The sequence below is a fragment of the Sceloporus undulatus genome, chromosome 1 (genome assembly GCF_019175285.1).
Source record: "Sceloporus undulatus isolate JIND9_A2432 ecotype Alabama chromosome 1, SceUnd_v1.1, whole genome shotgun sequence".
Taxonomy (NCBI): Eukaryota; Metazoa; Chordata; class Lepidosauria; order Squamata; family Phrynosomatidae; genus Sceloporus; species Sceloporus undulatus.
In genome coordinates this window covers 26,679,785-26,702,382 of record NC_056522.1, presented here as the reverse complement: position 1 = coordinate 26,702,382, position 22,598 = coordinate 26,679,785, and the positions used below count along the sequence as shown (strand labels likewise).

At 42.1% G+C, this 22,598-nt stretch overlaps 1 protein-coding gene across 2 annotated transcripts in view; it reads left to right on the top strand.

The window, feature by feature from the left end:
• Positions 1-229: 229 nt before the first annotated feature.
• RHOQ (ras homolog family member Q) overlaps positions 230-22,598 on the top strand; it is a 50,901-nt gene continuing 28,532 nt past the window's right edge. The window contains exons 1-2 of one of the 2 annotated variants that reach the window (XM_042445340.1): positions 230-809; positions 3,081-3,139. In XM_042445340.1, the coding sequence (XP_042301274.1) occupies positions 671-809; positions 3,081-3,139 (198 nt within the window). In that variant the 5' untranslated portion in view covers positions 230-670. The remainder of the gene's footprint in view (positions 810-3,080; positions 3,140-22,598) is intronic. The other variant, XM_042445331.1, reaches the window with a different exon arrangement.

Sequence of the window (22,598 nt, the reverse complement as noted above, 5' to 3'; positions counted from 1 at the left end):
AAGGGTCTGAGGAGAGTATAATATATAAACCCCTCAGAAATTCGACGCCAGGCTGGGCCTTTTCCCCTCAGAAAAAGAAAGAATGGGGAACTGAACTGAGGGAGGAGGAGGAGGAGAAAGCAGAGGAGGAGGAGGAGGGTCCACACGGCACATGATGATGGGAAGCCCTTTTGGGGGATCCAGGACTTATATATATATATATGGAGGAAGGGAGGGGGTGCCCATTTTGGAAGTTCCTCCTCCTCCTCCTCCTCTTTCTTTCTTTCCCCCCCTCAGAGCAGGGCGGGCCAAATTTGTGGCGCCTCCTGAGTCTGAGGAGGAGGAGGAGGACTGGAGGGCTAGTGGAAAAAGAGGGAGAAAGAAGAAGGGAGCCAAAAAGAGAGAGAAAGCTAAGCCAGAACACACAACAACAACAACCACAACAACCTTTATTTCTCTCTCTCTTTCTACACAACAATGCCTCTCGGGGGATTGTGCTTGGTGTGTGAACACTGAGAGAGGGATATATTTGCTTATCCCCCCCCCCTTTCTCTGTTTTTCCCTTCTCTTTCTCCTCCTCCTTTAAAATGTCGTTGGGTTTGGCGCCTTCTTCTTCTTCTTCCTGGTCATATTATTCCTCCTCAACATCATCATCATCATCTTCCTCCTCCTCCTCTTCCTCCTGCTCATCATGGCCAACGGCGACGGGGCGATGCTGAAGTGCGTGGTGGTGGGCGACGGGGCGGTGGGCAAGACCTGCCTCCTGATGAGCTACGCCAACGACGCCTTCCCCGAGGAGTATGTGCCCACCGTCTTTGACCACTATGCAGGTAAAGAAGGAGGGGAAGGGATGGGGGGGAGGCAAACACCACCACCACAACAGTAACAAAAAAGGGTGAAGAAGCCGTGGCTCTTTGGAAAGGTTTTTATTCCCTCACACACCACAACACACACACACACACACACAACGCCTTCCCTCCTCAGCCCAGACTGGCAACTTGAGGGAAAACTTTGCTGCTCTCTCTCCCCCACATCCTCAGTTTCTCTCTCTCTCTCTCTCTCTTCCAGGGGTGACCAGATTGTCCTGACTGCAAAGGAGGACAAGGCACTGTGTTTTAATATTATTATTACTGTATTATTACTTCTGTATTACTTATTCAGTCTTCCTCTTTTCCAGATGTCCTAACTTCAAAGGAGTGCAAGACACTGCAAATTTATTATTGTTATTATTGTTGTTATTAAGTCAGTCTCCCTCTTTTCCAGATGTCCCAACAGGAAAGGAGAACAAGGCAATGCAAAATGTATTATTATTATTATTATTATTATTAGTAGTAGTAATATTCAGTCAGTCTCACTCTTTTCCAGATGTCCTAACTGCCAATGAGGACAAGGCACCACAAAACTTGTTGTTGTTGTTGTTGTTGTTATTCAGTCATTCTGTCTCTGTTCCAGATGTCTTAACTGCAAAGGAGGACAAGGCACTGCAAAAATTGTTGTTGTTGTTGTTATTCAATCAGTGCCTCTCTTTTCCAGATGTCTTAACTGCAAAGAAGGACAAGACACCACAAGCTTTATTATTATTATTATTATTATTATCATTATCATTATCATTATCATTATTATTATTCAGTCAGTCTCTCTTTTCCAGATATCATAAATGCAAAGGAGGACAAGTCATCACAAAATGCATACTATTTATTTATTTGTTTGTTTCACCTCTATGCCGCCTTTCTCCCAAAAATGGACCCAAGGCGCCTCATGCTTACAACATTATTAAAACATCAAAATAAAAGTTTTAAAATTAATAAAAACCTCTAGTGAAAACAGTATAAAATTAATCTTCTGCTTCCTCTTCTTCCATTTATTTGTATCCAGCTTTCCCCCACAGAACTGGGTCTCAAAGCAGCTTACTGTCTAAGGCTGCATATGTGCACTGGATAAAACTCTGTTTTAAAACAAATAATCTGTTTTGTAAAAAGAAATGGTTATAATCCATAAAAAGGGAATCCAGTTCTTTCCGATTTATGGTGACCCTAGGGTAAAGCTATCACAGCAGTTTCTTGGCAAGTTTCTTCAGAGGAGGTTTGCCGTTGCCATCCTCCGAGGCTGGGAGAGTGTGACTTTCCCAGGGTCACCAGCTCAACCATGGAGACCCACTGGGTGACCCAGGGCAAGTCACATTCTCTCAGCCTCAGAGGATGGCAGTGGCAGACGCCGTCTAAAGAAACTTGCCAAGACAACCCTATGATAGAGTTGCCTTGTTGTTGTTGTTGTTGTTGTTGTTGTTGTGTGCCTTCAGGTCGTTTCTGACTTATGGTGACCCTAAGGCAAACCTATCACAGTGGTTTCTTGTCAGGTTTCTTCAGAAGAAGTTTGAGATTGCCATGCTCTGAGGCTGAGTGTCTGTGACTTTCCCAAGCCAGGATCTCCTTAGAGTCATCATAAATCAAAAGTGACTTGGAGGAACACAGCCACAACAACAACAACAACACATTTTAAATGGGGACAATCATTTTCTTGTCTTTGGCGCATTACAGACTGCCCAAAATGGGCGGTCTGCCGCCGCCGCCATTTACAGCGCGGAGGAGCCCCAGCGTCCAAACCACATGGCTCCTCCGCGCTGCAAAAAGAAGCCCCAAAATGGAGCTTCTTATCGCAGCGCGGTTATGACGTTGTGAGGCGCCAATGGTGCACTCGCGACAGAGCCGTGCGATGTCCAGATGCTATGTGTCCGCAACATCAAAATGGTGGTCCCCGTGTGGACAGGCGCCGCCATTTTGTACGCCCCTTCCTAACCCTAGTACATCCTGGGGACGTACTATATGCCCGTCCGGAACGGGCCTTAGATACCTTAATAAGTACTCTCCCTGCTTCATCATGAAAGTGCTTTAGAAATACGTGTGTGTGTTTTAAAAAATTCCTTTTCTTTTCCCATTCTTGGACACGCTGCTTTTTAATGATTATTTTTGCATCTGAGTGCATAATTGAAACCATGCTCTCTTCTTTTACTTCTTGGTGTTCTATACCGAGAAGAGACACACACACAATGCTTGTATGTGTGTGTTTTGCTTCTGATGGCCTGCTTCATTTTCTTTTTGCAGTCAGTGTAACAGTCGGTGGGAAGCAGTATCTCCTTGGGCTGTATGACACTGCAGGACAGGTAAGTTATTTTATTTTATTTTACTTTTTGGTCTAGTGAATCTGTACTAAAAGAATATTGTGGCATTATTTTTTTTAAAAGAGGAAAAATGGTATCCATCTGTGGTGTTTTCCAAAAATTTAGCTCTTGCACACATTGAATTATTCATCTGTGTTTTGTTCCAAGGTGTCTCTCTCCTGCAGCCTATAATAGCAGCTTTATTTATTGCCTTGTCACAAATCTTTTGGGAAGGAACCATGCTCTCATCCTTGTCCACTCCCCAGTAACAATCAGGACTGTTACTGTCCTGATCTTTTAACTCCTTTAGCACAATGAAAACAAACCAGCCCTGTGAGATACTTTATTTTTAGTTCCAAATGGCTGGGTCTTCTTTGGAGTTGTGCCTGGCTCCTCATTGGTGAGTGGGCAGCAGGAACCTCAGGCTCTGATTGGTGAATAATAGCATCATCTAATGTTATGGGAAGGCATTTTGCCTGACTGTGTTTATTACAGCCCAGGGACGCATTGCTTTCCATCCTGAAATCATTCCTGTGAGTCAAAACATTTGCAAGCAATGACTGAATAGTTTCAGAGCACAGCAGGCAGGGCTCTCTCCCCTTCAAGCGCATCTGCTCAGTGCTGAAGGAGGGAGGAGGGAAAACAAACAGGAAATCCCAAACTACAGCTTTTGCATCCAGATGGTGCTTTCCCATCTGCATCCCCCCCCCTTTTGACATAATATATGCCTTTTTGTGTCGTAGCCTTGTAGTAAATAACCTCAGAAATATGCCTGCATGCTTTAAATGCAGATATTCTTATCAAAGATGGCACAAAAATAGTGCAGCCAAAATATGTTTAGAAGCTAGTTATGAGCCAGCATGGCATAGTGGTTTGAGCATTGGATTACAACTAGAGATCAGGGTTTGATTCCCAGCTTGGCCATAAAACCCACTGGGCGACCTTGGGCAAGGCACATGCTCTCAGCCTCAGGGGAAGGTGATGGCAAACTACCCTGAACAAATCTTGCCAAGAAAACCCCATGATAGGTACACCTTAGGGTCACCATAAGTCGAAAACAACTAGAAGGTCCACAGCAAATGCACACACACACACATATACATATGTCTAAATCATACATTGGGGTGGGCAACAGTGGGAGAATAGGAGGCCATGTTAGGCCCCAGAAAACCTTGGAGGTGTACTTTCCCCACCAGCCCCCCCCAAAAGAAAAGACATTTTTGCCCAGAAACACCTTCTAGGAAGCATGGGCAGCATTTTCATCTTGTTTTCAGGGCCCCTGGGCACTGGAGAGGCCTTTTTTAACAACAGGAGGTGAGTAGAAATCACTTCCTGTTTACTTCCCTGGGGGTCATAAAATGGCCCTGAAGGCCACATGCGGCCCACAGGTTACACTTTGCCCACTCTGTACATCTTAATATCTCTGTATATCTCGGAAGGTGTAGTGGAGCCAAGGATTATGGGATCAGAGTACTAGGACTTTTTGATAAGCAGACACAATGGCATAATTTGCTGTCTCCCTTTCAGGCTTCCCCCTTCCCTCTGAATCATCACAGTAGATGGAATGGGGTGAGGTGGGGTGGAGGTGGGCAAAGATTCCCCAGCAATAATATATTATTGTGAGTCATCTTTATCATAATACAGAATATTTTGGGGTGGCTTGGTGTTGAATGAACAGTTAGGACCCAATTGTTTTCCAAAGGACCTTCTCCTGGTGGAAAAGAAAACTGCTAAAATTAGTTTATAGATATGAATCAAATACAGCTTGCCAACAGTCTTGGGATTCTCCTTGATGGTATAGGTTTGGGGACTGTCATGAGATCTGCCTACACTTCAGAAATCACTGCTATGCTATGGATGGAAGGTGGTGATGACCCACTAACATTTGTAAGAATTAAAGAGCTCTGGGAGATCCATAAGCTGCAGTCCACAAAAACAACTTCTTCAAGCTCTAATCATCACCTAGATTTTGTGAAAGCAAATTCCAAAATTAATTATGTGCTGTGTGAAAACTTAACCTAGTTTATTAGAACAGTGCAGGGATGGTGTGTGTGTTTATCCAAAAATGCTAAGACCAGCAGAATAGAATTGTTCTTTGTGAATACCTAATACAAAATGGAATGTGATCGTCACAAGATACGCTTTGGTTGATAAGATTTTATCTCTCAAAGGGAGTGAAAGAATTAAAGGTCATTACATGTAGAACTGGACATTTGTCTAAAGACTCACAAGTAGTAAAAACAATAGTAGCGTTCTTTCAAATTGTCTCAGTTTTTATGGTACACATTGCCATTGCAACATCAAACCTCTCCCTAAATCTAGACCTGCTATAAAATTCGATTGTTTCACCAGCTGGAGGATTAAACATATAACTAGAAAATAACAGCAGGACCTTCAGTAAAAAACTACAGAAGTCTGCAGTTCTTAATTAGGAACTCTGGAGGAGCAATATGGGGAAGACAAATCCTTCAAAACTTGAAACACAAAAACAAAGGCAGTTGTGCAATCAAAAATCCTCCAAACAATGATACCTTTATTGTCCGACCAAAATGCACAATATACATGTTGCAAGCCTTTGAAGATTTACTGGCTTCTTCATCAGGCAAGGTGTTACAAACCAAACAGGAGGGAAAAAAATTGAAGATGTTAGTCATAGGCCTTCATTTTGCTGTTTCTGTTCTTGGTTAAGATGGTATGGAGGGTAGTTGTAGTGTGAGATCCTACCCAAACCTTCCTGAATATTGGGTGTAGGATGCAAGACCTGCAGAAGACATGGATGCTTTTGTAATGGAAGATACAATAATAATAATAATAAAACTTTTATTTCTATCCCACTTTTCGTCGAGACAATCAAAGCGGCGTACAAAGATTAAACTACCTCAATATATAGATAATATCCCCCTCCCCCCTTAAAAAGCAGGACATGGAAGCAATCGGTGTGTTAGTCTTTAAGGTGCTGTAAGTTTGCAATACTGCCATCCCTTCGAGAATGGGAAACTGATTTCTGAATTATAATGGCAACAAAAATAATAGGCAAACGCTCACCTGTGTCATTTCATTATAACTATATTATATAATTATATATATGAATACAGACTTGAATGAATTTTACTATTTTAGCTATATCTGTAATGGTCCTTTTGGAATTTGGTGTGGGATTTATGCCTCTATAGGTGGATTCATGTTGGTGGGAAATAGAATTGGGTAGGTTTGCAACATCTGTATTTACATAAGGGATGCTGTGAGATTTCAACATATAGGCATCCATTGCGCAATGATATCAAGCATAGTGTATGAAGCACCATATCCCCAATGTGCAATGTTCACACCAGTGCACATCTGGACACGGGCTAGGAAGTGCTGCGTCACAGTACAGTGTCTGATGGGTAACAGAAGTGTCCGATAGATTTCAAAAGTGCCCAGTGCACTGTACCTAATGCTCAGCAGGAATGCCTAGTGCCCATCAGGATACTCTTGCCAATTCACTAACAGGATTTCATTGCATTTCTGCAACATAGCTACAGCTTCGTAAAGTTACAAAATGCAGACTATGATATATAATCTTAGCCAGTTTTTTCCCCCTTTGGAATAAGATCATACTACCCATACACACAAAAGTATTTCCTATGTGAAATGAAGCATTGGAGGAGATTGAGAAGAGAGAAAGAGGGGAGAATGTGTTCCAGGGAAACACCATTGGAGTTTTCTAGCTTAACTCTATATCTCTGGGGAATTGTTTTTAAAAATGTAAAGAGGAACTGGGGAGAAACAAAAGGAGATTGTGAAGATTGCAACATATGTGGAAATGGATCTGTAGAGTGGTTTGAGGGATTTGTTTTGGACACACCCATCTAATGTCTCAACTCAGATTACAAGCAAGGCACCTAGAAATTGGCACCAAAACATGCTTCCTCTGTATTGAAGGTTTGATAGTTTTTTTAAATTAAAATAAAGTCAAGAGAGTGTTTGGATAGGGAAGTTACAGAGAAAGAAGTAACATTACAGTACATGATATGAACTAACTGGCACAAATTGCCAGTGTGGATGAGACCACAGGCCAGCCTCCCTTAATCAAAAGAATCCTGCTTGAAACTCTTGAAATGTAAAATAAGATAAAACAAGAAGAGTTTTGTTGATTGGAAACTTTGCCTTGGTGTGACAAAGTGATTTAATAATAATAATAATAATACGTTTTATTTATAGACCGCTATTCCGCAATGATCATAGCGGTGTACAGTAAAAATTGAATACAATACAAATACAAGGTGACATTTAAAGGAGGGAGAAGCCTCGTCCTTCAGGCAGTCCCTGATGTTGCTGGGTCTGCCTGATCGCTCCCTCTGAGGCCAAGATGACAGTTAAGGAGGGAGGGGCCTCTTCCTTCAGGCAGACCCTGATGTTGCTAGGTCTTCCTGATCGCTCCCTCTGAGGCCAAGATGACAGTTAAGGAGGGAGGGGGCCTCTTCTTCGGCAGACCCCGATGTAGGCTGTGTGGTCTTCTGATCGCTCCTCTGAGGCCAAGATGGACAGTTCTAAGGAGGGATGGGGGACTCTTCATTGTCAGGCAGTACCTGATTTTGTAGTGGGTCTTCCCTGATGCGTTCCCTCTGAGGCACGATGGAAGTTACAGAGTGGGAGGGGCCTCTTCCTTCGGAGGCAGTCCCGATGTTGCTGGGTCTTCATGGATGCGCTACCTCTGACGGCAAGATGGCAGTTAAAAGCGGGGAGGGGCTCTTCCTTCAGGCGTCCCCGATGGGATTGTGGTCTGCATGATCGTCGCCTCTTGAGGCCAAGATGACCGCTTTAAGGAGGGAGGGGCCTCTTCTTCAGGGCAGACCCGATGTTGCTTTGGGTCTTCCTGATCGCTCCCTCTGAGGCCAACGAGACAGTTATAGGAGGGAGGGGGGCCTCTTTCCTTCCGGCAAGTCCTGGATGTTGCTGGGTCTGCCTGACTGCTCCCTCGAGGCCAAGATGGCAGTTAAAGAGGGAGGGGCCTCTTCCTTAGGCGACCTGCTGTTGCTGGGCTTCCTGCTCGCTCCTCTGATGCCAAGATGTGCAGTTAAAAGGAGGGAGAGGGGCCTCTTTCCTTCAGGCAGTCACCTGATCGCTTTGGCTGGGTTTCATGATCGCTCCCTATGAGGCCAAGATGAGCAGTTAGGACGTGTGGGGCCTCTTCTTGTCAGGCAGATCCCGCTGTGCGGTGGGGTCTGCCTGATCGCTCCCTCTGAGGCCAAGGATGACCGTTAAGGAGGGATGTGGTGCCTCTTTCCTGTAGGCAGTCCCTGATGTTGCCTGGTCTTCCTGATCGCTCCGCTCCCTCGGACCAAGATGAAACGATTAAGGAGGGAGGGGCCTCTTCCTTCAGGCAGACCCTGATGTTGCTGGGTCTGCCTGATCGCTCCCTTTCAAATCAAATTTCAGTGATTTGGTATTTCTTCCTGAAGCTATCATGTTGTGGCTGCCATTCCTTGTGACAGATTTACAGTATGACAGACAGGAGTTGCACACTGGTGGAAGTGGTGACAAGGGAAAAAAAGAAATTTAGGATTGATCAGTGGAGAGATTTACTCAGCTAACTGTGGTCAATAAAGTGTCTTATCTCCTTTGGGAATTTGAAGGTCATGATTTAAGATTTGGTAGCATGGTCTTGTCTGGTATGGTAAAGTTAAGGCACATGCTGAATTCAAAAATCATCATACCAGAAAGGCTCTTCTGCAAGCTTGCTACAAATACAAGCAGAGATGTCCCCCTGCCCCACAAGATAACATTAGCTAGCTCACCAGGAAAGAATGCCTTAAAAATCAGAGATGGTTACTTTATGATGATCTTTTGTATTTGGAACAATTGGAACAAGATCATTGGGAGCTTAAATGAAGAGACATGAGTCTCAAGAAATGCAAAGGTCTTAATTGGTTTGCTTATATGTAACTTAAGAAGAGATTTAATCAAGATATAAGAGATCCAGGTATAGAGGTTGGTGAAAATGAGTTCTATTTAGTGCTGTGTAAGGATGACACCAAATGAATAGGGGTAGCTAATATCCCAGGGACAGAATCAAAATTTAAAATGACTGCAAGATTAGAAGCTGGCCCAAAACTAACACAATGAATTTCAGCAGGGAGAAATGTAAGGTAAATCTTAGGCAGTAAAAATGAAATGCACAGATATAGGATGGATGACACCTGGCTCGACAACAGAGCATGCAAAAGGGATCTAGGAGTCTTACTAAACCACAAGCTGAACATGAATCAACAGTGTAATGCAGCAGCTAAAAAAAACCAATGTAATTCTAGGCTGTATCAATAGGAATGTAGTGTCCATATCAATGAAAGTTATAGTATCATTCTATTCTGTTAAAATATGTAAAAGGATGTCATACTGAGGATACAGCAAGTTTGTTTTCTGCTGCTCCAGAGAATAGAACCCAGAGCAGTGAATTGAAACTACAAGAAAAGAGATTCCACCTCAGCATTAGGAAGAACCAAATTAATGTGAGTTTTAAAGCAAAAAACTGACTGAAGACTTTTGAAAGAGTGGAAATCATTTATGCACTTTTTGAGAAAAATGAAAATCTAATGATGTAATAATTAGTAGTTATGGTTACGAGTTACCCGAGTAAGCTTATTTAGTAGTAGAACAATATCATCCTTTTTGCCGATTCTCTTTTTTCTTTAAATTTTGGATTGGGGAGTTAGAGCCCTATTGTGTTTTAGTTAGTTAGTGTTTAATGTGTTGTTGTTGTTGTTGTTGTTATGACCACCCTAAGGCAAACTCTATAATGGGTTTCTTGGCAGGTTTCTTCAGTGGAGGTTTGCCATTGCCATCCTCTGAGACAGAGACTTGGCCAAGGTTGCCCAGTGAGTTTCCATGGCCAAGCAAGGATTCAAGAGTCATAGTGCAATGCTCGCCATAGTCATAACCCAATGCTCAAATCACTACACTGTGCTGGCTCTCTGTATAATATATTTGTTTGTTTTTATTGTTATAGTTTAGGTGTTTTAGGCGCTGCACAGATGGACCCTACAGGGCGCCGTTGTTACGTGCGAGGGGCAGCGCTTCCAGACACGACTCGCCCCTTGCATGTGATGAGGGCATCAAAATGGTGGCGCCCTGTACATATGGGTGCCGCCATTTTGACATGACGGACGCCTAGCATCCGCACGTCCTGGCGCCTTTGTGATGCCACAAGTGTGCCATTGGCGCCTTGCAGCGTGCCGCAGAAAGAACCCGCTTTTTGCAGGTTCTTTTTGCTGTGCGAGGGAGCAGCGCAGTTTGTCCGCTGTGGCTCCGTCATGCACCAAACCAGGGTGGCAGGAGACCACCCTTTTTGGGCAGTCTGTATCCTGCCTTAGTTTAGTGCTTTATTACAGTGTTTTAGTCTTAATGTACTTTTAGTTTGTGTGTGTGTGTGCGCGTGCGCACACACACACACACACACACACACACATCTGTATTTATGCATATCTCTCTTTTTCTTTATATATATTTTTCTTTTCCTTTTTCCTGAAATTTTTATGTTGGTTGTGAATTAGATATTATTAAAATTAATAAATAAATATTTTTTTTTTAAAAAAAAATAGGGAGTGTGCCGAGGAACCTAGGCCTATAGTGTGTCTTCAAGATTTCAATTTCAACTCAAGGAAACCAAAAAACCAAACAAAAATATAGGCACCTAAGGAATAGTGGTCATTGAAGATGTGTTTGCCTCTCTTGTTCGCCCATATTGCACTGACTAGAAGAGGCTGAACATCAGTGGAAAGAAAGAACTTACCCTTAGACTCATGAAGCGATGAATAAAAAAGACACCACCAAGTTAGACCTTTTACAAACCTTTGCCATCTTAAGGCAATTTGCAATAAAATAATAAAAAACACAGAACAATTTCAAACAAAACAAAGTTTAAACTGATTAAAATACATTGCAATGAAGCAGAGGGAACCTTTTACAAAATGAAGATCCTTTAAATGAGTTGTCCTGAAATGTAAAGGAAATTTAAACTGCCGAGGTCAAATGATTTGAGCGGTAAGGTCATAAGACAAGTTGAAAGCCTGTCTTTTGATAACCAAGACAGACTTCCTGTACAGTTATAGAGTGCAACTAAGTAGTTCCAAACTTCTGATTTGTCATAAGGTTTTACTGGCTTGGGGCCAAGCTGGGTCAGGGGACTTTTCCTTACCCATATTCTAAGCATGTTTCTCTAGCACTGGCATTCTGGTTCTCTATCTCATAAACACCAGGGATTTTTCAATACTAACTCATGCTTGTGGGGTAGGAATAGCATTCTTATTTACAGTTAATCACATGCTTTAGGGAAATAGTAGTTCGCTTCAGGGAACTACCTTGCTAAGCTTTATGTTTAATCACCTAGGTAACACATGCATTTGTTGTTGTTAGCTGTTTTTGACTTGATCTCGACTCATGGTGACCCTGTGAATGAGACGTCTCCAAGTCCCCCTATTCTCTACCTCCCTGCTCAGGTCCTGCAGGCTCAGGCACATGGTCTCCCTGACTGAGTCTATCCATCTGGCATGTGGTCTTCCTCTCTTTCTACTTCCCTCCATGTTCCCCAGCGTCATTGTCTTTTCTAATGAGTTGTGTCTTCTCATTATGTGATTGAAGTATGCCAGCCTCAGTTTAGTTATCTTGGGCCCAGTACATACCAGCCTTTCAGGCACCCTCATCACGTGCGAGGGTTGCCTGGGGGCAGAGCACCCACATGCCCCGCAACCCTCGCACGTGACGAGGGCATAAGAATGGTGGTGCCCTGTTTATATGACCGCCACCATTGTTACCTAAGTGCCACGTGGTGTCCGTGTGGCGCCGCGCAGCACTTACGTAACGAGTGCGCCAGTGACGCACTTGTTATGCCGCCACCGCGGCTTCAAAAGAACCCACTTTTTGTGGGTTCTTTTTCTCCGAAACCCCTGAAAATATACAAAGGTTCACTTGTTAAAAAACAAAAGTTGCTTCCTGCCATTCAAGGCTTATGCAGTTCTTTGTTCGGCTCAAATATAGGATCAACTGGATCAAACACTGATCAGAACAGTGACTGCAGTCAAGAAATTAGAAGAAGACTAGGATTGGGAAGAGCAACTATGGAAGAACTGGACAAGATCCTAAAGTGTAAAGAAATATGTGAAGTCACAGGTTTTCATGGCCGGCATCCATAGTTTTTTGTGGGTTTTTCAGGTTTTGTGGCTTGTTCTGGAAGAGATATCACCAGCATCTGTGAAGCCAGTATTCTCTGAATATGCCAGCCACAGATGCTGGCGAAACGTCAGGAATAAACTCTTCCAGAACATGGCCACATAGCCTGAAAAACCCACAAAAAACTATGTAAAGAAATAACTGAACATTAAAGTGTGGATTGTCCAAGCCATCATGTTCCCCATCACCATGTACAAATATGAGAGCTAGACAGTGAAGAAGGCTGACAAAAAGAAAATAAATTCACTTGTGATGTGGTGCTGGAGAAGAGTGTTCAAGATACAGTGGATGGCTAGGAAGACAAACAAATGGGTTCTAGAACAGTTCAAGACTGGATTCTCTGTGGAAGCCAAGATAACTAAATTTAGGCTGTCGTATTTCAGCCATGTCACAAGAGGGCTTGGAAAAATCTATAATGCTAGGAAACGTGAAAGGCAGTAGAAAGAGAGGGAGACCGCATGCCAGATGGATAGATTCAATCAAGGAGGCCATAGGCTTGGGCCTGCAGGGCTTGAGCAGAGCAGTGAAGGACAGGGGGTTTTGGAGGTGTCTCATCCATGGAGTCACCAGTGAAGGACGGGGTCTTGGAGATGTCTCATCCATGGAGTCACCAGTGAAGGACAGGGGGTCTTGGAGATGTCTCATCCATGGAGTTACCAGTGAAGGACAGGGGGTCTTGGAGATGTCTCATCCATGGAGTTACCAGTGAAGGACAGGGGGTCTTGGAGATGTCTCATCCATGGAGTTACCAGTGAAGGACAGGGGGTCTTGGAGATGTCTCATCCATGGAGTTACCAGTGAAGGACAGGGGGTCTTGGAGATGTCTCATCCATGGAGTTACCAGTGAAGGACGGGTCCTTGGAGATGTCTCATCCATGGAGTCACCAGTGAAGGACAGGGGGTCTTGGAGATGTCTCATCCATGGAGTTACCAGTGAAGGACAGGGGGTCTTGGAGATGTCTCATCCATGGAGTCACCATGAGTCAAAGTTGACTCAAGGGCAGTTACCAACAAATGATCCGATAAAGATACTGTCCAGTCCTTCAATGGATGAATTTATTTATTTATTGCTGCCTACAATTTCCCTCTGATCTGGTGGTATTTTTCTGTCACTCCTCCCCATGCATACCTGGTTGGGACTGCTATGTGCTGATATCACTGAAGGCAGAAATCACGATTTTAGAGTACTGGTTATACTGGTTACACAACTAATCAATCAGGGAATATGTCATGAACATGATGGTGTCACTAAGAATTCTTCTACAATAAGTGAATACTGTACTTCCAGTCGTGTTTTCTTTAGCAACACAGAACGCAGGAGCTTTTGATGCTGACAAATACCAACAGGTTTTTTCCCCCCTCATTTCCCCCCTACAATCAGCCAGTATGCCCAGCTACCAAGCATGCTCAGTTTTTATAGAACTGTTTTTTGTTTTTTTGTTTTCCCTCTTAGGGATTTTGTCCCTAAAGATGGGTATTGTACTTCTGCAAATTTTGAGATTCCTGCCCTCCCCTGCTGATCTTGTGAGTCAATACTGCAGTTTTGGCTACATGTGGACCCACAGTAGAAAAACCTATTAGGATGGCCAGATACAATAGATGACAGGGTTCCTGAAGAAGGAGCCTTTAGAACTTGCACAGTATAGACAATTTTACGAGCTGTAAAGACAGTTCTCTGTTAGTTTGTAGAAGAGGAAAAGGAGGAACTCTGGTGTGTGAGGTTGGGTGTGGGATGACAGCACCAAAACATCTGGATTTTCTTTCAGATCCTCCCACCCCATGCCTGGCCTCCACATCTCTTGCAATAGAAGGTTTGGTCTTCTTTTGCTATTATTGGAATGACTTAAGATTCTGTTGTCATACTGTGCTGCTTTTAGCTTTGTTCAGCTTTTGTGTCTTATGTATTTTAGCTTGTTTTAGCTTGTTGAAAACTGAGATTAAACTGGATTCTGTGCCAAATGGCATAGTATCTGGTTGTAAGATTTGATGATGGTGGTGGTGGTGGTGGTGGTGGTGGTGGTGGTGATGATGATGATGATGATGATGATGATTTTCTCATTCTCCCTAAGAGTTTGCAGATTCCTGGCCTAGATTAGGACCACTATTTAAAGTTAGAGAAGGGTTAAAAACTATTCCCTCTCAGTAATTTTTTAAAGCTACATTTGGTGGCTGTATGCTAAGAGGAGAAGAGACTCAATTGGCATTGACTAAATCCCCCTCCCTCCTTTTTTTAGCCTGGAGTTGTGCAGGGGAGACTTCTAAAATAAAATAAAAAACAGGTGATGAAAAGGTTTAATGCTCCCTTACTTGCATTTGGTGGGCTCAGTTCAGGTCAGGCCCCCTTTACCTGCTTTTTTTGGAGGGTAAAAAGAAAAGTACTGGATCTTATACTGGATGCTATGTGTTTAGTGTTGCGTCAGGGTTTAGAAATTTAAAATAAACAAATTAGAGCAAAGGATCTCCACTGCTTTCTTAGGAAAGCCAAGTATTATTGTACCATTATAAAAGTGTTATGAAAAGATGCAAAAAAATCAATCAGTCACAACTCAGCGATTAGCTGCTTGTTTGGAATCTTGGAAACACAGTGATACAAACAGTGGGTTTCTGGCTATGGAAGAAATGTAGGTGGATGAAGGCATCGCAATGTGCATACACATAAGCTCATTTTATAGCTAGCAAGACCTTCTTATGAGTAGAAATATTCAGGGTTCCATGAAGCAGAAAATAGCCAGTGCAGTTGTTGATCGAAGGAAGCTTATTTTATTCTGCAGCTGTAGTGACAAGTTCCTGTTTCTATGAAGTGGGTGGAAAATGCCACTCTTTGGTGGACATGTAATTCCACAACTAATTCTTTCCAGCGATTGAGTCTGTTTGCCTTCTGTTCTCAAAACAAAGTGATATTCAGAGTGGTTTCCAACACTTTATGATTGTATTGAATAAGCCTGTTACTCAGAGGTGGGCATGAGAGGGAAGAAGCAGAAATAGCAGTGTTGTTGGGGAGGGGGTGTTTCTAATATCCACAGTTTGGCACAACAAAAATGTTGCCAAACAGGCAAACCAACTTCCAGGTTCTCCAGAACTCTCTTTATCATGCTTCTTGGTAGCAAGAGGAGGAAGTTGAGGAAGAAAGCACACATGTACAAAGATTAGGTCAGTTTTTTAGCAATTTTAGAAAGGCTCAAGATGAAGATTCCAGACTCAATGAATTAGTAGTTACAATCTGTATAGATTCTGTGTTACCTATAAGACTTTTGAGCAAAGAAGTCTTTTATTCTTTGTTATTATTCTGGTGCTGTTTGTCCTTTATTTAGTTCATATTCATTTTTTTAGTTCATAGTAATTCATATTCATTAATTTTATATTAATTCTTGACAACTCTGTCCAGTAGGTCACTGTTAGTCCTATTTTAAAGTTGGGGAGTTGAGGTTTAGACAGTGTTAGGAGTAAGTACTCATTCAATCCAGGCAAAATTGATTTACAGGAAGGAAGCTTTTGTAAAATGGAAGTGTCTTTCCTGTGCATTCAGAGTTTTAAGATCAGCTAATAAAGCCCTGCTCCAGATTCCTTTTGGGATGGGCTTGGATACTATGAGTATTGGATACTATTCATAGATTTCCAGAACAACATTGTCAGATTTTGTCAAACTAAGAGACTTACAATCATCACAGAGTTTAACTGGTGCAGTATTTAGTGTCACACAAGAGTAAGTCCATATGTGCAGCAACACTTCCCCTTCCTGTCCTCTGTATGTCCTCTCTGTCATTTTAAATCTTAGCTGGAAGGTCCCTCTTGAGCAGATTTAGAAGAATGTGGAGAGTGCTAGGTGAACCCATTTCGTCAGTGGTATGTGCTTTCTGTTGTACTGCCTAAATTCTCTAAAGGCACCAGATCCTGCCTGCTCTTGGAAGCTAAGTAGGGTCATCCCTGGTTAGTAATTGGCTGGGAGACCACCAATGAAACCAGGTGCTGTAGGCTTTATTTCAGAGGAAGGAATGTGCAAAACCAGCTCATGAGTATTCCTTACCCTATGAAATTCATGAACTATAAGATGACAAGCAGAAAAGTGGTATTGAACTCTCCCCATTCCCATGTCTTAACATCTGGCTATCTCCCACCATGGCTTATTCCAGCAACTGTTCTCTAACACAGTTTGTTTATTGTTAACTGCCATTGACTTATGGTGACCCTATCAATAAGAGATCAAGTTTTGCAGATTCTGGGCTGTAGCTTCCTTGACTGAGTTTATCTATCTGTAACATGGTCTTCTTCTTTTCCCTACTGCCTTCCACCTTGCCAAGTATTATTGGCTTTTCTAGCGAGTCATGCCTTTTCATAGTATGTCCAAAGTACAACAGTCTCACTTTAGTTATCTGGTCTTCCAGCTCAAGTCTGATTTCCTTTCAAACCCATGTATTTGTCCCTTTTAAAGTACAGTCACCCCTCCAAGTCCATGGACTTGAGATCCGCGGACTTTAAAATGCACAGAGGGGCGACCACTATTAACTTCAATGGGGTGCATGCCTGTGGTGCACACCCCACAGGCATGTGCCCCATTCAAGCCCTATGGGGATTGAATATGCGTGAGTTTTGGAACTCGGTGGGGGGGTGTTCCACAATGGATCCCCCGCGAGTTCCAAGGGACAAGTGTACATTTATTTGCCATCGCATATCTCTTTGCAATCAGCTGCCTTGGAAGTATTTCTTCATTCTGGTCTCACTTCTGGGAACTGCAGACTTCCAGAGGACTGCCTTTCTCAAAGTTGCTTGCTGCTGTTGTTTCCTCCACCAGCCCTTTCTCCTTCCCTAGAAAGCTTTTGCCTCCTTCCTAGAACAGAACTTGGAAACTTGGGAATTCTGGGAGTTGCAGTCCAAAAAAGTAATTTTTCCAAGCCTTATCCTTGCATGATCACATCCAGTCAAAGACCATGTGATAACTGTGGTAATGCAATTTATATTGTGCAAGCATTCATATATAATGTCATTTTGATGTCACAGAGGGATACCACATCACATACGGCTATGATTAATGCTACCCTGAGATCCCATAACAAAAAGTGGGATACTGATATTTTAATAAATGAATAAATAATAAATTAATTAAAATATCAGTATCCCACCTTTTGTTATGGGATCTCAGGGTAGCATTATTTATTTATTTATTTATTTAATATCCTGCCTTTCTTCCATATGGGATTCAAGATGGCAACAACATACTGTATAGACACTTTAAAACGTTTCAAGATTAAAACTGCAATAATAATTTAAACAAGATAAAAACATATTAAACCAGGCAGCAGTTAAAACAAGTGTAAAAGCGGCAACAGTTTAAAAGCATATAGATGTACATTTCAAAGTAAATTAGTCCCCAAAGGCTTTAATAAAAAGCCATGTAAGGATTGCAAGTCCCGTGGAAGCCAGTGTGTACCAGAAGTATTTTTGTGTAGGCTTCCCTCTAGGAGTCCAAGTAGACCACAAGTTGAACATGAGTCAACAGTGTGATGCGGCAGCTAAAAAGGCCAATGCTATTTTAGGCTGCATCAATAGAAGTATAGTGTCTAGATCAAGAGAAGTAATAGTGCCACTGTATTCTGCTCTGGTCAGGCCCCACCTAGAATATTGTGTCCAGTTCTGGGCACCACAATTCAGAAAGGACATTGAGAAACTGGAGCGTGTCCAAAGGAGGACGACAAAAATGGTGAAGGGTCTGGAAACCATGCCCTATGAGGAACGACTTAGGGAGCTGGGGATGTTTAGCCTGGAGAAAAGAAGGTTAAGAGGTGATATGATAGCCCTGTTTAAATATTTGAAAGGATGTCATATTGAGAAGGGAGCAAGCTAGTTTTCTGCTGCTCCAGAGAACAGGACCCGGAACAATGGATGCAAGCTACAGGAAAAGAGATTCCACCTCAACATTAGGAGGAACTTCCTGACAGTTAGGGCTGTTCGACAATGGAATGCACTCCCTCGGAGGGTGATAGTCTCCTTCCTTGGAGGTCTTTAAACAGAGGCTGGATGGCCATCTGTCAGGGATGCTTTGATTTGGATTTCCTGCATGGCAGGGGGTTGGACTGGATGGCCCTAGTGGTCTCTTCCAACTCTATGATTCTATGATTCCCAGTCTCAGATGTCTTAATATGTCTATATCAAGACTTGGAGCCACATTACCTTGGAGACATACTGTGGGGGGCACTTTCATAATATTAATGTGTGAATGGGACTAATTTGGAACCATGTTTCAGCTTTTCAGTTACAGTTAGTGGAAGCCAGGTTTTGGAGGGATATTAAAATTACAACCAAATCAGATAATCAAAGGGTGGTACTTTAATGCTGTGCTTACACCATGTTCTTCAGAAGCAGAATTAATTATGCAAAAGAGCTAAAATATAATAGCTGCAAATTCAGCTTTGTTTGTTGTAGATTTGGTTTAAATTTTAAATTCTTTATTTTTCACATTTTGATACCTCTGCAAACTGCAATGCACCCTGTCACCATTGAATCAGTACAGTCAGCTATTGTAGGCTTTACACATCTTCTACCTATTATGTTTGCATCAGGTCTAGGCACAGCTCATAGGTGTCCTTTCAAGTTGTAAATCCCTATATCAAATGGTGCTGTTCCAGAACTCTATTTGATTTGCCAGCATTTAGTGTGTTGAAGTTAGATCCACAATATGGAAAAGAAATGATGACCAAATCTCTATAAAATGGTTTAATGCTACTTACAATTTTTTAAAAAAGATCATAGAGCTTCTTTGCTTCTCTCTTCCTACAGCCCTCTTTTTAAAGGTTTTCCATAACCTCTGATTATACTCTTTTTAATAGAAGCTTTAAAAACATTATACCAATTGTGTTTCACACATAGAAGATTATACTGTTCTCGAAAAAAGAAGCAAACAATCTGCGGCCTGGCCTTTCCCTAACACTTTTAAAAGATAACTTTGAAACCCACCCAGGATCAAAACACGATAAAAGAAGTGAGGGTGATTCATCCCAAAAAGGATTTTAGAAGTTCTTATTAGTGAGCAGTACTCTGAAAAGAGATTATAATGTGGATAAGTGACTGAGACACTATCCTTCTCCTCGAGTATAGAGGAGCTTTGCCCAGCTACCCTTTTTAGCAGTGTTAATGGCTACCCTTCAGCACATGAAGGTTGGCTTTCTTTGGCAGCTCAGACCAGTGTCTATTTTTGGTTCCTCTTCTAAAAACAGATGGTTCTGATTGAGAGCCTTCTCTCTTACAACTCCTTACCATAAGCAGTGAGAGCAACAGATGGTTAGCAATGTAGTGATTACAAAACCTCGAGATGTTTCTCCAGAACCGAGCTGTGCAGTCTTTATCTTTAACTAGATTTCCCTTCTTCAGCTGATTGGGCTTTTGTTTTTTAAGAGCCGTAGAAAACACATTCAGAACAGGTATTTGAAGAAAACTAATAGGGTGGAGAAAGAGTTCTTACCACTGTCTAGTATGGATTGGACAGTAGTGCCAAGATGTGTCAAAAGCATAATCCCAATTTTAATCTACTTCCCAACACATAAAAGGGCTTGACTGACTCCTTTGTGTATAATCAGTAAAATTGGGAAGGAATGCCACATCTAAAGAAAAGTGAATACCTCCTGTTTGTGTTCCTTCTTCTGTTGGGGGTTGGGATTGTTGAGCATTGGGCAAGGCCCATATACCAGCTAGGGACCTAGTGCCAGCTTGTGGAGCTCATTGGTCCTGTCACTTTGTCCATTCCTGGCTTATGCCACATGAAAACTTGCTGGTCTTTAATGTGCCACAGTATTCCTAGACGAAATGGAATTTTGGATAAGTAGATAACAACGAAGAACAGTGGACAGTTGAGGACCGAGTTGTTTTGTTTCGATGACGATGAGACATAAGCAAAAGGTCCTTGGAATGTCCACCTCCTTCATACTTCTGCCACCATACTGTGTTTGTATACCCTCTGCATAAACCAGAGTTGGAACAGATTTGGAATGTCATGAAAGTACAGCAAAACATACTTTATTGTTGTTACATTTTTACCCCAAAGATGGAGGGAAGGTCTTATGGGATTTTAGCACCTTATGTGTCCAAATAATGTGTGTGCTTTCTGGACAATGGATTTAGTTGTAACTCCTTCTCCTCCTCCACATCCCCCCCATGCCTTTTCCCAATTCAGGACTCACAGTATCATACAACAATTAAAACATACATAGTTAAATATTCACAACATGCAAAAGGCAAAAATTAATTAAACTACCAAAAAACTAAAACCAGTTAAATATAAACCCTTTTGAAACCAAATGTCCTACACATTACAAGGATGATTTCCCTTTAAGAAAAATGAATTCTCAAAGGCCTGTTGGAATAGAAAAGGTCATCACCTGTTTGTGGAAAGATAGTAAGAAGGATGCCAGTCTAGCCTTGGTGAGAAGAGAGTTCCAGAGCCTGGGAGCAGCCACTGAGAAGGCCTTCTCTGGTGTTCCCACCAAGTATACCTATGAGGGTGGTAGGGCAGGGAGAAAGACCCCTTCAGAGTATCACAAGACATGAGCAAGTTCATATAAGGAGAAAACAGTTGCAATGCAGTAAACTAATTGAATCAATGGAAATTTTGTATGTCAACATCTTAAAAACATAACATATTTATTATGCTATTAGTTTTGATTGGAGCCAACATAGCGTAGTAGTCCCTAGTGCAGTGGTTTTAGTGTTGAGCTAGCACTCTAGGAGACCAGGCTTAGAAGCTTATCGGACTCATTTTTTTGTCCGTTATGGGCACAGGAAGGAGAAGTCTTCAGACCGAAGCAAAGGATGCTCCTCAGCACTGAATGGGAACGGCTTGGGACTGGGGGACGGAATGGGGCCATTTTGAGGGCACTTTGCTGTGCGGTAAAATCTGTTTTTTCTCAGTCACGCATGGCCCGAGCATCCCCTTCCCGTGCCCATAACAGACAAAAATATGAGTCCGATAAGCTTTTTAAAATCCTCACTCAACCAAGGAAATCCTCTGGGTGACCTTGGGAAAGTCACCCTTTTTCAGTCTCAGAAAACTCCCTCTGAACAGATGTTGCCAAGAAACACGATGTTAGGTTTACATTAGGGTCAACATAAGTTAAAAATGATTTGAAGGTACATAACAGCAACACAGTTTTGATGGACTGGAGTTCATTTCACCAAGTGCATTTAATCTTCATGACTATGAATGGCAAAGAGTCCATTCTGTGACAATTCAGTTACAGTTTAAATATAGGCCAAGTAAGCACAGTGACCTCAAAACAACAGTAATTGGTGGTAACAAAAGCATGTCTCTCTGCAGACTGAAATGAGTAGAATTCAACTTGGTAATTTGTTCTTTAATTTAGCTGTTTCACAAACAAATAAATCCCATTGGAAATGGCAATAACAAATTGAAGATACTGAAAACGATGGCAGAACAGGCAACATTCTGTTCAAAAACCAGGCTAATGGATGATTCCTAAAGCATCAGTTTTACTACATGAGCAGATAATTCAGAACTCCAGAATTCAAAAACAACTTCAGAGGAGGAGACTTTTGGAAGAATGCCTGTATTTGTTTCTCATTTTCTCTTCCCATACTATCAATATTCAGCACTTACATAGTCATTACTGGTCTTTCTGGGATACAAACAATAGGGTTGCTGAGAAGATACTGCCTGGTCTTCTCTCAATAAGCCTCTGAGCAAGTCATTATCTGGTCTTTTAGCCATTATCCAGTAACAAATGCTCATGATTTTAAACTGGATAAAAAACAGAATGGTCATATCTGTTACATGACATTTGATGCCCATTTTGCATTGCTGGAATAGGCCTAAATGTCCTCTTTGCCACATCCTACCCATACTGCTGTGCATGAATGTCCTTAAAAAGACCCACAAAGTAAACTTGTAAGCAAAACTCACTTTACCACAATGGTAGCTCACCATTCCACAATGTTCAGGCTCAAAATCACTTCAAGCCCCTGACACTGGGATACCAAGTTATGTGTCTGAGATTAATACCATGCTACATAATGGATGGTAGATCTTTATGTGGCCCAGTGTGCCCCATACATGGCTTTCTAGCAATATAGACAATTAAGAGTAGCATAAAGAAACTTTGGAATGTCAAATTCTTAATCAAATCATGTGATACATCGGTACCCTATGACTGAATGAGGTTGAAATGAGGCATTCTTTTTGTTCAGACTACGAAACACCAGTGATGAGCATCAAGCAATAAAACACAAAAAAATTGTTGCTTTTAATTGTACA